This window comes from Sciurus carolinensis, chromosome 5 (assembly GCF_902686445.1).
Source record: "Sciurus carolinensis chromosome 5, mSciCar1.2, whole genome shotgun sequence".
NCBI classification, from domain to species: Eukaryota; Metazoa; Chordata; class Mammalia; order Rodentia; family Sciuridae; genus Sciurus; species Sciurus carolinensis.
The window spans coordinates 152,387,173-152,403,580 of NC_062217.1; the positions used below are offsets into that span (position 1 = coordinate 152,387,173).

At 40.6% G+C, this 16,408-nt stretch overlaps 1 protein-coding gene across 4 annotated transcripts in view; it reads right to left on the reverse strand.

The window, feature by feature from the left end:
- The window catches only part of Cfap43 (cilia and flagella associated protein 43), an 88,063-nt gene that overhangs the window by 40,174 nt on the left and 31,481 nt on the right, over positions 1-16,408 (reverse strand). For all 4 annotated transcript variants that reach the window (XR_007108885.1, XR_007108886.1, XM_047554495.1 and 1 more), the window contains exons 10-16: positions 14,706-14,786; positions 11,585-11,733; positions 10,005-10,108; positions 6,454-6,594; positions 5,035-5,207; positions 3,477-3,629; positions 1,376-1,506 (exon numbers count right to left, since the gene is read on the reverse strand). Coding sequence is in view for 2 of the 4 variants with exons in the window: in XM_047554495.1 (XP_047410451.1) it covers positions 1,376-1,506; positions 3,477-3,629; positions 5,035-5,207; positions 6,454-6,594; positions 10,005-10,108; positions 11,585-11,733; positions 14,706-14,786 (932 nt within the window). In the remaining 2 variants the exon portion in view is untranslated. The remainder of the gene's footprint in view (positions 1-1,375; positions 1,507-3,476; positions 3,630-5,034; positions 5,208-6,453; positions 6,595-10,004; positions 10,109-11,584; positions 11,734-14,705; positions 14,787-16,408) is intronic.

Genomic DNA, 16,408 nt, shown 5'->3' on the forward strand with positions numbered 1-16,408 from the left:
CTGATGTGCTATTTGCCCGCTGACTATAAAGAACATGTTTTGACTTTTTTGTTTTGGTACCAGGGATTGAACCCAGGGGTGCTTAACCACTGAGCCACAGCCCCAGTCCCGTTTATATTTATTTTGAGACAGGGTCTCACTAAGTTGCTCAGGGTCTCTCTAAGTTGCCGTGGCTGGCTTTGAACCTGCGATTTGCCTGCCTCACCCTCCCAAGCCACTGGAATTACAAGCATATGTCACTGTGCCTGGAAGGACTTAACATTTAGTAAGATACAAGTTTATGTTTTACTCAGGTTTCCATGTATAATATAGTCATAAAGACACAGTCTTCAAGTGAGTTTCTGAAATAAATGGCTATCAAAATTGTTATGATACAAAACTTCTGCAATACTTAACATAATAGTTAATAGTTGCCAAAAAAGGCTATTTTTTTTTTTTTTACAGTTTTAATCACAGAGGATCAATGCACATCGATGAGTGCTGTCCATCAGCAGATCTAACAAGGTACCATTTAAAGTCTAGGCTGTCTTTTTTGTGTCAACTTCATGATTTCTAGCCCCTGGTCCTCATTCAGATGACGGGGTAGTATTTGTTTATTTAGAATTTTAACTTGAGTATAAACAAATTGAATCTATATAATTTAATATCATCTAAGCAAAAGAAGTAAAGTAAATGTGTGAGGTTTCCTGGGGATAAACAGGAGTTTTTAAAGTCATCTAAAGTAAATTTATGTTTACTTCCTATGTTCCTCCAGCAGATCTTAGGGAAGGCAGTACTGCTCACTCCCATATCTTTTTTTTTTCCCCAATTTTTTTCTGGTGTGTTTACTATGCCGTTTTTATGTCTTGCATTTTAATGCTTTGAAATCTGGGACCTTGGTTACCTTGTGGGAGGCCACCTCTTCCAGGCCACCTCATTCCTAGAGACGGTAACAGCTACCATGGAGCATACCTTTCAAACACAGACACCACACCATGGTCCAGCCACTTCCGCAGGGGCTTTCCCACCCAGGGTCATCATTTCCCTTCTCTAATAGCCCCAGGGCCAAGTCCCAGACATGGAGGGGCAGCCCCTGGGCCCCAGCGCCAGCTGATACTATTCAAACTAGCCCATCCCAAGCCTGCCTGCTTCTTGCTTGGAAACCATGGCTCTTGCCCACCTCTCCCCACTCCCTCAGCCCCCTGGTCCACTCTGGTGCTTCCTGTGTGGCTTCGTAGCATGGTGAGCCCTCTCTTTTAGGAATCTGTGAGCATAACAGACTATCTTTTCAATAGCAGCCCAATCCCGTTATACTGGCCTTGCAGGACTTAATAATAAAATCCGTATTTTAAAACATCACACACCGAATGGGTTGCTTACTGTATACAGTACGCACTTCCATTTCAGGTAGACCAGGGTGCCGTCATCTTTCCCATTCACCAGGATGCCTTGTCCGTCCATTGAAATTCTTGTGGACTGGATCCCATGCGCCTGGTGAGAATGGCTCCGACACCGAGCAAACGTCTCCTTGATAGTTTTGGAACAAAGTGGAGAAATGATAAGTGCACTTCTACCATGTGGCTTTCCTAACGGACCACGTGCACTTTGCCTGTGGGTAAATCTTCTATTTGCTAGTGGCACTTCAGTTGGTATGGAAGTAGCTCTAGTAACGTGTCCCTAGTTTAAATCCATTTACTAGCACTGAGTTATTCCCCCAGTACCTTGTGTATCGTGGAGGAGAGGGATTATTACCACAGATCGGCAATCAGCATTGGGAAGTGAAGGGACTTGCCGAAGGCTATGGAGTCAGGGGTGCGCCTTGAGCTAGCTGAGGGGACAAATTCAGATGCCTTCAGGAATCAGGCAGGTTCCATTCTTGTGCAAAGCAGCTGAGCACCCCCGAGAGTAGGTGAGAGGCCCAGGGAAGAGTGTTCGATGACAACAGCCCGTGGAGGATGCTTATTAAACCAATGTGGCAAAACAAACAAAACCACCCCAAACAACAACAGACACACAACCCTCCAGTGTGGCACAACCGTTTAAGCTCCCTGACTGAAAATCTTGATTTCTGCGTCACACCGATTCTCAAGAATGATCCCTTTTCCATTGAACTTCTTGAATAGGCAACAGTTCAAAATTCAAAAATTGTAAGCATGTGCCATGAAATCTTCCTCCTGTCCCCGGGTCCCAACACCTCCTCCAAAGGCGATCAATGTAAAAAGTAACATCAATATTCTTTCAGAGTTTTTTCAATGCCTGTGCAAACACATTTTTATGCAATTATAAATTTTTCTTATATAAATTATAATATGTATATTGTGCACCTCGCTTTTCCCCCTAATGATCTTGGGATTCTTTACATGTTCTTATATAAAGATCTCCTCATTCTGCATCACAGCTGCATAATATTCTATATTTTATTCATGAACTGATTTTGTACCATCCTAAGTTTATTTACTTCACCCTCTGTTGATGGAAAGAGGAAGCTGTTTTGCAAACAATGCTGCCACAAATGACCTCAGTGGAGACAGTTAATAGAATCTCCCAGAACATCCTGACATCTTGCCATGTCGTGCCATTATCAGGCGTACCATACATTACAACTTCTTTCACTAGCTGACAGTGTAGCTAAATAAATAATAAATAAATAAATAAATAAATAAATAATAAAAATAAATAAAGAACCTAGAAAAGGATCCCCCCACCTTTTGGGGAGAGGCAACTATTTTCACTTTCTCAGAGATCTGAGGACAATGGAAATCCGAAATGGTAGTGGTGGTGACTGAGTCCGCAAGTGATGGTGGAGGACTGAGTCAGGGTCCCTGCTCCCTTCTGCAATCCTAGCATGAAGGGACAGTGGGGCAGCAGCAAGCCAGGGGGTAGCCTGTTTGAGATTAATTCACCATTTCTAAAACAGTCCCCCTTGTGCCCCGGGGGCAGAACTTTATGGCTTCCCCCATTGTCCTGACTGATCACCTGAGCTTCTTTGAGGCTCAGTGAGTTTCCAAGACAAAAGCTAGCCGATTGGGGAGGTAGGCAGGGCCCTGTCCAGTGCTCCATATTGGCAGATCTCATGTTCCTGGTGGGAATTTCCTCCCTTTGAGATTCAAACCGGGGTGCATCAAAACACCTGTAAAGATGGCAAAGTCACCTGGTGCAGTGATGCATGCCTATAATCTCAGTGGCTTGGGAGGCTGAGGCAAGAGAATCACAAGTTCAAAGCTAGCTTCAGCAACTAAGCGAGGCCCTATCTAAAAAAAAAAAAAAAAAAAAAAAAGGGAGGGGGTACTGAGGATGTGGCTTAGAGGTTAAGCACCTCTGGGTTTAATCCTTGGTACTAGGGAAAAAAAAAAAGATAAAGTCATTAATTCCATCAGTGATAGGAAAAAGTTGTCAATGAGCAAAAAGAAAAAGTTCTGGTTTGTTTTCTAAGGGCTTTTGTTACTTATCTAAAATCAATATTCACACCCCATACTTGTTTTTTTTAAGAAGCTTACCAAAGTATTAATATCTCGGATACACAGAATTCCACACTTAGCTATTGTTATGAGCCACAGTCCATGTGAAGATAGGTAGAGCATTCCAGTTCCATAATGCTTGCTTTGCACTTTTTGGTGTGGCTTAAGAATACAAACTTCCGTATTTTCCTCCTAATCAAAGAAAAGGACCACATTATAGAAAAGATTAGGTGAGCAGCAGATTCAGGTTTGCAGATGTGCATTTTGCATACATGCTCAGATTTAAATCTCAAATGCTGTCCCTGGAAATGAATTAGCACGGGATAAAGTAGGCACCCGTGTTTGTACCATGTGTTACATTCTTTGTTTGCAAATGGAAGTTTGTTTCTGCTAACTAAGGAAAGTCTTCATATGTAGTCTGCTCCTAAAGATTTGGCCTACACTGACAATCTTTATTTTTAATAATTTAATTAATCTTTATTTTTGCCAATAATTTTCAAACATCCTATACACACGTTGAAATAAGGTAGTTGAGGCCAAACATGCTGGACCACACCTGTAATCCCAATGGCTCTGCAGGCTGAGGCAGGAGGATTGCGTGTTCAAAGCCAGCCTCAGCAACTTAGCAAGGCACTAAGCAACTCATCAAGACCCTGTCTCTAAATAAAATACAAAAAGGGGCACATGGATTGTGGTTCAGTGGTTAAGCTAACCTGGGCTCAATCCCAAGTATAAATAAATAAGTAAATAAATAAATAACATAAGGGAGTGGACATTCCCCTGTGTATCTCGTGTGTTCCCACTCCAAGCCTTTCACAGTCCTTCTTTGTTCTGAAGTGTCTTTCTCCACCCATCCCACCATCCCGTCCATCTCCCTATATCAGCACCTACTCCAAGACTGCTCACTCTGTTTCTCCACATCTAAGTCTGACCTGTTCTTTGCTCATGACATTTTCTTGAACCCCCTTTGCCATGAACTATTTCTTTCTTCTCTTAATTTCTATGGCCAGTGCTGGCTACTCAGAGAGAAGGGCTTTGACTGAAGAATCAAGAGAGGCAGGGTGGGAGATACTCTTGGGACCCACTCAGTGGGACACTGAATGGCTAAGGGGCAGCAAGCAGAAGGTCACTGGGACAGTGTGCAGTGCAGCAGGCGACCCAACATGGAAGATGTTCAAAGAGAGGGATGAAGGGATGCTAGAAACGTAGTTTAGTTATTTTGCACAATTTTGGTTATGGCTCAGGCACAGAGCTCCACTGAAAATTAACCTTCCTCTTGCCCTTGGCATCTATGGAATAGATTTTCTAATGCTAGATTTTTTTTTTTTAAGTGACTAACCCAATACTGGGTCATCTGTCCTGGGTTACTCGGCAAGTGTGACATATGCAGCACAAGTGTGAGCTTGCGCACAGGTATTTTACGGTGGAGTAGCAAGCAACACTAAGACTTATCTAATTCAAGGGCACTGTATGAATACAATAAAGCCACTTGTTAACTGAACTGTTCTATTAAAGCAGACCAGAAGATCATGTCTAAATAGCACTATGCTGAGGTTGATCGCTAGGTGAGTGATAGCGTGCTGGAGTTTTGGCATACCTTTTCAGGAAGAAGATAGCTACAGATGTACGGTACTTGATTACAGAAGCCATATATTTGGTTACTCTGAAAGTCCAAGACTGCGGAGGACAGAGTGTGCTCCATCTCATACCGGTACACGTCGATCAGTTCCTCTTTTAGTTTCCCTCTTTCATCAGTGAAGCTTTCAGAAACTACAAGATTTGCAGAAGAAGAGAGTGTATTTGGACCAAATATTGATTTTATGTCTTTATCATTATGAACAATTACGAAAAGCAAAATGAAAGTTTTAAATGCAGAAGTTATTCGTTATAAAAATGATTTTAAAACGATTTTAACACTAAAAATACTTACGACTGATGAGTTAATTATGTTTTGTTGGCCTTGGTTAATTTATCAATTAATCTAAAGACATATCTGCAAATAAACATAGGAGCCAGGCAGGGTGGTGCACTCCTGTAATCCTAGTGACTCAGGAGGTTGAGACAGGAGGATCACAAGTTTGAGGCTAGCCTCTTTAACTTAGCGAGACTCTCTCTTAAACTAAAAAATAAAAAGGGCTGAGGATGCAGCTCACTGTTAAAGTACCCTGGGTTCAATCTCCAGCACCAAAAATAAATAAATAAATAAATAAATAAATAAATAAATAAATAGGTAGAGTTTTTAAATAAATGTATGTAGTCTAGAGATTCTTAATTAAAACATAAATATGCTTTGAGGTTTTCTCTTATATTCTATGATCATTTATTTGTAAAATTGCTACCCAGGGAGATTTTTAATCTGAAATAAAGGAAGTCTATTTTTTCATACTTTTTCACCCAGAAAGCTTTCTTTGTAATTTATCAGTGAGGCATCAATAAATCTGATTTTTTAAAGTGGAGGAATATCAATATAAAAGCATAGACTATCTCTGTAGGGACATATATTTTTTGATTTCTCAAGCCCTTATGGAATATTTAGTGTATCTCAGACACTATTCTAAATGCTATATGAATATAAACTCATAGTAGGAGATGCCCTTGGGACTGTGAAAAGATGAAGTAAAACTTTTTTTTTGTTAAAAAATAATATAATTTGTCAGTGAAGGTAACTGCACTGTAAATAATCTGAATCTAACTGTGTATGTTTAGAGCTACAAAACAAGAGACATCCCAAGATGTCTAAGTGTCAGTTGATCCTCTTTCTTTTCTTTGATAATAAAGCAGATTTGGGAGTGAACAAGGCCTAAGGGAAATGCACATTTCAGGTTGTCCGTAGTCACAGCAGTTTAGCTTTGTAAAGATGCACAAAAGATAGCCATCTTACCTCTTCACATGCTAAGAGAAACAAATGACATCATTAGGAGGAAAAAAAAAAAAAAAAAAAAAGACCAAAAAACAACTATGACAGCAATTTAGCTGGACCAAAGACAGAATGGGTGGGTTGTTGGGTTTTCTTTACCTTTTGGTAGTGTTTGGGGCACAGTAAATAATTCCACCCTGTTTTTTGTGCCTTCCGGAAGTAGAGAAAGCACCATTACTTGTACCACGTCTACATCCAAAAGAGACACTGTGGATATTTGTAGAATGTCTTTGCTCACCTCTGAAAGCAAATAGAAATCCATGCCCATGTGGTCAGAACATCTTACCACCCCAATGAAGACATCTCTATAGACTTGCCTTTATTCAATCTGTAGAACCAAATTTATTTACCAGTGTATCCAGTGATGTTTCAACATAAGTGTCGAGAACATTTTTTGATGAACTGATGGGGGAACTTTCCTGATTATATATCTGGATCAGCAGCTTCCAACCAGCTTGGTTTAGTTTCTTTCCCATCTGGGGTGGCTTCCCGAGTCTACCATCTCTATGCATCTGCACCCTGTGTCCCCTGGCATGGTCACACCAGTTTGCCCACTCTTAATACTAGTTGAGCTCAGCCATCAGTGTTTCTTGCATCTGTGCTGATGTGGTGGAAATAACCCTGCCTGGGCCTTTGCTCCTCTAGAAATCCAGACAGTCAGACCTCAGCAAGGCGTGCTGAGCCAGCAACCCACTGTGGGGTCCTTCCACACTTACCTCCTCTTCTCGGAGGGGCGCTACTACAGCTTTCCCCCTTCTCAGCTCCTTCCCCAGGTGTGCAGCTGACCTTACCTCTTCCTTAACAGGAAGATCAAGGTTCTTATCCTGAATCTCATATCTTCTCACTGTTTCCATCCTCCCCCTTTATTTCCTTGATGAGGCAGGAATCAATCTCAGGCCCTGTGATTTTGAGACTATGCCTCCAAACGTTACTGGACCTTGCACTATCAATCACCTCTTTTTTGTTTGTTTGTGGTGCTTCTTCACTGAGCTACACCCCCAGCCCTTTTTATTTTTCAACTCGAGACAGGGTCTTGATACATTGCTTAGGCTGACCTTGAACCTGCAATCCTCCTGCCTCAGCCTCCTGAGTGGCACCACCATGCCCACCCGGCCCATTCACCTCTTTTTGTCTATTGTCCCCAACTATGGTTCCTTCTGTTCTGCCCTCAAGACACACTGTCTTCTGATAAGAACCATCCTTCAACTCTGGTTCCCTTCAACAGTTAAGTACCTGATTCTTCCATCCTGGGTAAACTTCCTAAAATAGTCTTGTCACTTCATCACTCCATTTTCTTACCTCTAGTCCCTCCCTGACCTCTTTGTCTCCCAGGGATCCTTTGCCAAGCATCCCAACCCTCACTGCACTCTCACTGGTCACAGCCTGTACTCTCACCCAGTCTTCCTTTCTCAAGGTCTCTGGCAGGGCAAGGGTGTGACTTCCGGTCCTCAGTTTTCTCCACTGCCTCCTCTTTCTCTGTCCACAACTTCAATGCAGAACAGACTAGTGTTCTATTTCCAGCTTCTCGGCCCACACACTGGTCAAGGAGCTATGTTAAGAAATGGGATATTTAGGCAGGATGTGTCCACTCCGAGGTTGGTCACAGGATCTATCACACTTGGTGCCATCTAGTTGACAAATCGAGGTTGCCTGTTTGGCCCCAGTAAACATTCAGATTTGCTTCTACTCTGTCTTCTTGAGTCATCTCATCAACTTTCATGCTTTCAAGAACAGAATTCTAAAATTAAGCCTTGAACTGCGTATCTCTATCTCCAAACTGATGCTGAATGTCCCCAAATGAACAGCTTATTGGCTTCAAACCTACCGAGTTGTTTAGCTCATCCTATTCCTCTGCCTCAAAACCTTTCTTCTTCAGTTAATGACATCACAAATTTCCACCTTCCAGGTTAGAAAGTTTGGAGTCAATGCTGGTCTCTCCTGCTATGGTTTGTATTTGTTTCCCCAAAGGCTGTGGGGTAAAGTCTTGGTTTCCAGCCTGTGGTGCTATTGGGAAGATCTGGTGGAACCTTTAAGAGGTAAGTTCGGCTGCTGGTGGCATGCCCTTTAAGAGGATATTGGGACACATCAATATTCTTTTCTCTCTCTTTCTTTTCTTCTCAATCAACCTAAGGTGAGCAACTTCCTCTACCATGAGCTCTTGCTGAAATGTACTGCCTCACTACAGACCCAAAAGCAACGGGACCAACTGATTATGGACTGAAACCTCCAAAACTGTGAGCCCAAATAAACCTTTCTCTTTATAACCTGATTTATCTCAGGTATTTGTTACAGGAATGGGAAGCTAACACACCTCCTTTTCACATATAATCAAATTCCATCACTCAGAGCTGTTTCCTCTTCTCTCCCTCCAAGATACTGCATGGGTTCATGTCTTGTAGACAAGAGCACACAGTCTGAAGTTGGACTTCCTGAGTTTGAGTTCTGAATCTTCCACTATCTACCTGTGTGATCTTGAACAAGTACAACCTTGCTGCACCTCAATTGACTCATCTATAAAAAGGGACTAACAGTAGTTATCTATCGCACAAGAGTTGTCTAACAGAGTTAACACACACCAAGGTCTTAGAAAACTTGCTGTCACCTAGCAAGGCACCCCTCAATAAACACCAGCTGCCATTATGATTGAGTATTGTCATCTCTTGTCTTCACTACTATGATAGCTTCCTTACTCATCTCTCTTATTCCATTCTCTTTCTTTCTACTATATTCTTCACATGGGTGCCTGAGTCAGCCTCTAAACACCAACCCAACTCATGCCAGTTCCATCTTGAAATTTCTGATGATATCTCATTGAGTAAAGAACAAATTTCAGATCCCTCGGGATGATATTCAAAGTCCTTTGTCATCTTAGACTTCATTGTCATATGGTCATCTTCTAATAAACTCTTCCGTTTCCCTGTTACATCAGACTTTATTTAAATTTTTTTTTTAATCTCTTGAGCTGTAATACTAATACATCCCATCCCACACCTATGGAAATCCTCAAAGCTCACTACTTTTCCTTGGAAAAGCCTCCCTTTATCTTCTGCACCCCGCTAGCTGTGCACACGTTTACCTCCTTCCCTCACAACTGGCAGAACTAATTGCTCTGCCTATGGGTCTAAACTTAACTCTGCTTTGCTCTCCCCCCACGAAATTGTCTCCTTGACCTTTCATTCTTCGCAGGACTGGATTTAGCATTTTGCTTCTAGTAGGCACTTGATAATTCTTATAAATTCATGAATGAATTTATAAATACGTTTTGGGGGAAACATATACATATGTTTGGTACTTAAAGCTAGAGAGAAAAGAATCAGTTCTTACATAAATAGTAAGTATCACTTAAAAATATTCCAGGGAGAAACTACCCTTACTTCTCCTCATAATCAGAAATGTTCAGTCATTTCATTAGTTAATTCAATACTGGATATAAGAAATTTCTTTAGCATCAGCTATGTACTAAGCAGATTACTCCAACACACCAAATACCTCTACATATAATGTGGGATTCTCCTAACTGACTGTTATTTAAATGTTTCTCTTTTTACAAACATGCCACAAATAATTATTTTGATATAGTTTCATTTTTTCTTAACCTGAAATTCTTTGAAATAAAGTGACATTTTAAATTAATGCATGTTCTGTCATACCTACAAATCCGAGAATCTGAAATGAGCTTGAGGGGATGGCATTGATAATAAAGATGTTTCCTTCTGATGATCCAACAAACAGAAATATTCCTCGCTGGTCAAAACTAGAAAAGAAGAAATCTGATGATCAGATCCTACTTGCTTCCCCAGAGAGACTGTAAACAAGCTTATGGACGTGTGTCCAAGGAGGCATGCTCAAAACCAGTCACCAATAGCTCCTGATAGCTAATAAGTCTCTGACCTTGAGGAAGCCACGTGATCACAGGCAGACCTAACCATTATGCTCTACACCCGTGCCACAGAGTCAGGAAGACACAGGAAAGGCGGACAACTATGTCATTGTAAGTGAATAAAATCAGTCAGTAGAGTTTTCTTGATATTTCAAGTGGGAGTAAGCCATTCTCAAATTAGGGCTGGGCGTGACGTTTCATTACCCATGACTGATACCTGGCAGGAGGAGGAGGAATATAAAGAAACATTTCTATACTCCCTCAAATTAGAAGTGAAGAGACAGACATCAGAATAAGACAAGTGGATCTGAGAAAGAAGTGGCACCCGGAAACTAGCATGGCACCGAAGAGCAGGGCAGAGTGGGGATTTGACAGTCAGTGGGTGACAGCAGGCTGGGCTGGAAGCTTGGTAGTGACAGGTCAGAGGGCAGAAACCAGCTCCTCCACGCTGCCTGCAAAACCTTCAGCTCTCTGGAGCTGAATTCCCTAATCTGTCCAGCAGGGACAAGCAGACTCCCATTGGGTCCCATTCAATGAACTCCAATAAGCTGTGAAGCAGGACACGGATGTCAGTTCGTGATATTTACTGTTATGATAAATTTAAAAAAGAAAGAGCAATAATAACAATAGCTTTCAAGTCCAAATACCAGGTATCTACACTGTCTTCTTAAAAATAATGCTTTAAAAGATTTTAAACAACCTGAATGTCTATCGACATACTGTTATTTATTTAAATGTTGAAATGTTCATATAATGGAATCCTATGCTGCTATAAAGAAGAATGAGGAAAGTCTTTAAGTGGACATAAAACATTCTCTAAGATAGACTATTTGGAAAGTAGTGAAAATAAGTGAAAAATAAAACAATGTCCAGAACACTGTGTAGTTTGCTCCCTTTAAGAACAGCGGCAGCAACTCTTGAGGCCCCATGGCCTTGCCTCTGATCCCAACCTGGGCTGCTTCCTATTTAAAGTCTTCGAGCCTCATCATCCTCACCTGTAAAATGGAGGGAGGAGCAGCTACAGCAGAAGTACCTGGCACACCGTGAGCATTTGATGATTATTTGCACAAATGCAAAGATGCGCTTATCTTTGCGCTTAGTTATGGATAAAATGCCTTTGGAAAGGGACACAGGAAGTTGGTAACAGGCTGCCTCCAGGGAGAGAACTAGGGGCAGGGGGGACTTTCCGCTACACACCTCTCTGTACTTTTTGAACATTGACCCAAGTGAAGATTTTAACGTTCAACACAAATGAAACATGCAAAACTCAAGACTCAAAGTAGTGATGGCCTTGCTGGAATCCCCGACAGCCAGGCCTGACAGGAGCGCCCAGAAGCAGAAGGTGCTCACCTGAGATGCTGCACAGCAGACTTGGAGAGGAAGGCCTTGTGGACCACCCCGAGAGAGTCCACCTCTTGGACATCCAGGAAGTACACAGAGCCGTCCACGGTCCCCACAACCGCGGAGTAGGAGGAGGGAGAACAAGCCAGGGCTGTGCTCTGTGGGAGAGAAACCCCAGGGAATGAAGCCTGCTCTCCTGCAGACAGAAAGGCTACTGGGCTGCGGGTGCAGCTTGTTGGGAGAGCCACGCTGAGCGTGCGCAAAACCCCGGGTTCCATCCTCGGCACCAAAGAACAAATACTCACAAGCAAAACAAAAAATGTCTACGATTTTTTGAAAATCCTGCAGAATGAAAAAGTGGTAAGTGCGGTATGGGATGTGGTACATATTTCAAAGGATCAACTCAAGTCCCCTGAGCACTCCAATTGTATAAGTAGTCACAGAAATCTGTACATCTTTTTTCTTTTTAATTTTAATTTTAGGTGTTGATAGACCTTTATTTTATTCATTCATTTATATGCGGTGCTGAGAATTGAACCCAGTGCCTCACACTCGCTAGGCAAGCGCTACCACTGAGCCACAACCCCAGCCTCTGTACATCTTATTTTTATCCTAAAATTCGAATGATTGAATATAAAGAGGTTTCTGGAACTTTAAGCCATAGCATCATTTTAATCTCTAAATGATGATAAAACGATTATGTCAATCATTATCTAAATGATTGTGAAACAATTAGACCCAAATAATGAAAAATAAAATAAGATATTTAAAATAATTTCTATTATCTTCTGGCCGTTTTTGTAGAATGTTTGTGATTCTTGTGGATCACTCCAGGGTAATCCCAATTTTGTTCTCCGAGTAATGGTGGATCATGGGGTGCTGGTATGATGGAGGAAGACTTAAGGAGAGAACTATTTCAGCTCAAAGAAAGACATAAGGGATTTTATATCAAATTATTTATACAGAATATGATGTCTAAGAGAATAACTTTACTCCTATAATATTTAAGGAATCTTTAAATATCAACTATTTCAGACATATTTAATTTCTCTATGATTATGCTTTGTACATTGTTTTGAATAAAACAGTGGAGTATTAGAACTGAAAAAGAACTTAAGAAATCATTTTGCAGAATAGGAAACAGAGGCCGAGGAGTGCAGCAACCGCCTAGGGTCCTAGAGCTGTGACAAAGCTCACCGGGTGTCCTGCCCCATTAGAGTGCAATTCTAGTGGGCTTTTATTATTCTTATTTTTACCTGAATGCTTTTCTGGAGCCTCTTAATGCTCATGTGATTGTGTGTGTGTGTGTGTTCTCAAAATAATCACCTGAAATTCTCCTCCACCCCAGGGCCAAAGTGGCTAAAGAGCATAGCACTAGCCAGAGGAGTCTTAGGTACCCTTGCAGGTGTCGCCAAGGAGGCTGCTGGTGTCCAGGTGTGTTGCCATTATGGTGCTGAGCTGGGCTCCCTGACTCCACTGGGTTCACAGGGAGCGCACTCGGTGGCACAGGCAGGGAGATCTGGCCCCAGCAGCACTGAGTCTGTCCTGATCAATTCTCGGTTGGGCAGTGGTGTCCTCCAGTAGGGACAACCCAGTGTCCCTCTCCAGCACAGGCTGGATCTCATGAATGTCCCAGGCCTGGTGTGGTGTTCACTGAGGTTGGCAGAGGCCTTCCGATAGTGCCTGGGTCCCTCCTTGGTCAAGAGGAACAGGGTGAGTCCAGGTTAAATAGGGCCCTGGGGGTGTTGCTAAGCATTTGTGCCTCTCATCTGTAAGTGGAGATGTGATCAGGTGAACTTAGTAAGATCTCTTCTGGTTCTAGAAATGAATACGGATTAGCAAGTGCCCCACAGGTTAAAAAGTCTTCTCCAATTTTATAGTTTTTTTAGGTCAGATTTTTTTCTCTTTACTTCTGAGGGAGAGTTTCATTTGTGACGTGGAATTATGTATCCTCTGCATCTTGCAATATTCTAACTTAAGGTATGATGCTTAGTCTTATAATTGAGATTTTGATTTTGTAAAGGGGAAGGATTGTGACTTCCTGACCTACTAAGATCCATAGCTCATTTAGAACTGCTTAACACAGCAAGTGATGATAACTAATAGAAAAGTCCCAGCATTATAATTGTTTCTTGGTCTTCTTTTTTTACAGTATTTTATGCAAAGTGCACTATGAACATGCAGGAGTGGTGGTATCGCAGTGAGGCAGTGCTGTGGACAGTTGTGTTTGCTCTACAGCAATACTATGCCCTCCCCTGGAAAGCTTCTTGCACATGCGCTGAGAAACCACCTTTCCTATTTTCAGGGTTGAGTGGAATGGATCTCACTCCCATTTCTGGGGCTGAGTTTAAGCCCATTAGCATTTTTTGTCCCCTTCGCCATATTAATTAGTTCAGGGATGTCATCAAGACAATAGGTGGAAAGGAGAAAATTCTCCCTGACAATGAGATGTAATGTTGGAATCTGTGGCATCTGCAGTCCACTAAATGAGACCAAGATGAAACTAAAGGCGGATGGTGGAGACAGAGAAACAGGTCCTTGGGTAACATCATTCCAGTGACTGGACTGAGGCACGCATGAGGCCAGACAAGATTTGTTCTTTATAGTTGACTGAGTCTATAACCCCTCCTTTTCAGTTTTGGCTTTATCTGGTTAGAGTGGCAATTTTCCTTCATTTCTAACTGATCTCCTTATAAAGCAGGCTGATTAACTAGCTATGATTGAGGGGCTGTTTCATTTCTGAGCAAAAGTAATGACCCTCCAGCTTGCTCTTCCTCCCTTGCTCTGGCACTAAAACTTTTCACTGGTGGAACTCCCTCAGCTTGCCTCCCAAAGAGCCTATAGCAAAAGACCCTTGCGGGTCTGCAATGATGCTAAGGCACGAGTGAGATAGAGACCACTAGAATTTCAGAAACAACTGCTACCCGAGAAAAAATTATCCTTTCCTGTACAACGAAATAACAGGCTGTATTTCACTCTCTGGGGTGCGGCATATACTTTATATACAAGGATTACTCTGTAATAAGCCTTCAGCAGTAATTGTTTGCCCAGACTACTGAAATGTGAATATGGACAGGTAGATTGGATTAGAATTCAACTTAAAAAAAAAAAATCTATCAGGCACACTTACTGGGGTATTCAGATAAATCTTGCTTTCACAAGTACAATCCTCCAGGCACCAAGTACAAATTTCCCCTGAATGTGTGAGTGTCTGTAAAAGAAAGAAAAAGAAAACTCTAAATGGAAAATAAGACTTTTCTACAGATGAATGTTCTAAATCACTTTCTAGTATAACAATGCGAAGTGTTAGTAAAAAAAATCATACTAATGTAGCTTCTACATAATTATTTTACAAGTTCAACATCAACACTTTTTTCTGAAGAAATGTTTCTAATAAAATTTAAGTAACATGTAATAACTAGTTAGGATTAGAAGAGTGAAATAAAGATTTTTTTCATGTAATATATTTAAAAGTTACTTGGAAATTCAATGCAATTATTGCCTTATTCATTATAAGCCTAGAAAATAGGTACCCATACACTGTTCTTTTTTTTAATTAATAGACTTAATTTTTTTAGAGCAGTGTTGAGATTATAGAAAAAGTGAACAGAAAACAGCATTCTCCTGTCCCTCCACGTATACAATTTTTCTATTATTAACATCTTTTTTGCTTGTTAAACTTGTATCCTGAAACCTTTAGTATAATCGTTTAGTTCTAGGAAGTTTTTGTTGATTCTTTAGGATTTTCTGCAAAGGTAATCATGACAGCTGAGAACAAAGGCAGTGTTATTTCTTCCTTTCCAGTCTTTATACCTTTTGCATCTTTTTTTCTTATTGCATTAGATCATACTTCCAGTTTAATGCTGAATGGGAATTTGCACCATTAGATATGATGTTAGCTGGAAGTATTTTGTAGTATTCTTTACCAAGCTGAGCTTCCCTCTGTTCTTCATTTTCAGAGAGAGTTTATCATAGATAGGAAATAGATTTTGTCAAGTGCTTTTTCTGGATCTAATGATACAGTAATGTGATTTTTCTTCTTTAGGCTATTATATTTAGCCTGGATGTGATGGATTCGTCGATTTTTAATGTTGAATCAGCCTTACAAACCTGAAATAAACTATACTTGGTCATGGTGTAAAATTCTTTATATATATTGTTGCACTCAATTTACTAATACTTCATTAATATTTTTTTCCTTATGTGCCCAGGAGAGATATTGGTCTATAGTTCAGTTTTCTTGTAATGTTCTTGTATAGTTTTAGTATTATGGTAATCCCTCAGAGAAAGAGTTAGGAAGTATTCCTTCTGCTTCTGTTTTCTAAAAAGGATTGTAAGATTGGTATTATTTCTTCCTCAAATGTTCACCTGGGCCTGGTGCTTTTTATCTTGGAAAGTTATTAATTATTTCTTCAATTTCTTTGATTATAGGCCCTTTCTAAATAACTTTTTCTTTGTGAGTTTTGGTAGATTGTTTTTCAAGGAATTGGTTCATTTCTTCTAGATTATCAGATTTGTAGGCATAGAGTTACTCATAATATTCCTTCATTATCCATTTAATATCTATGCTGGTTTTGTTGTGATGACTTTTCTTTCATATCTAAGTGTAGTAATTTTTATTTAATTAAAATTACTTAATTATACTGGCTAAATATTTATCAATTTTATCAATCTTTTTAAAGAACCAGATCTTGGGCTTATTTTTCTTTGTTGATATTCTATTTGTTATTTCATTAATTTCTCCCCTAATTTTTATTTTTTTCTTTTCCAATTACTTCAAATTTAATTTGCTCTTCTTTTTCTAGTTTCCTAAGGTCGTAGTTTCAATGACTG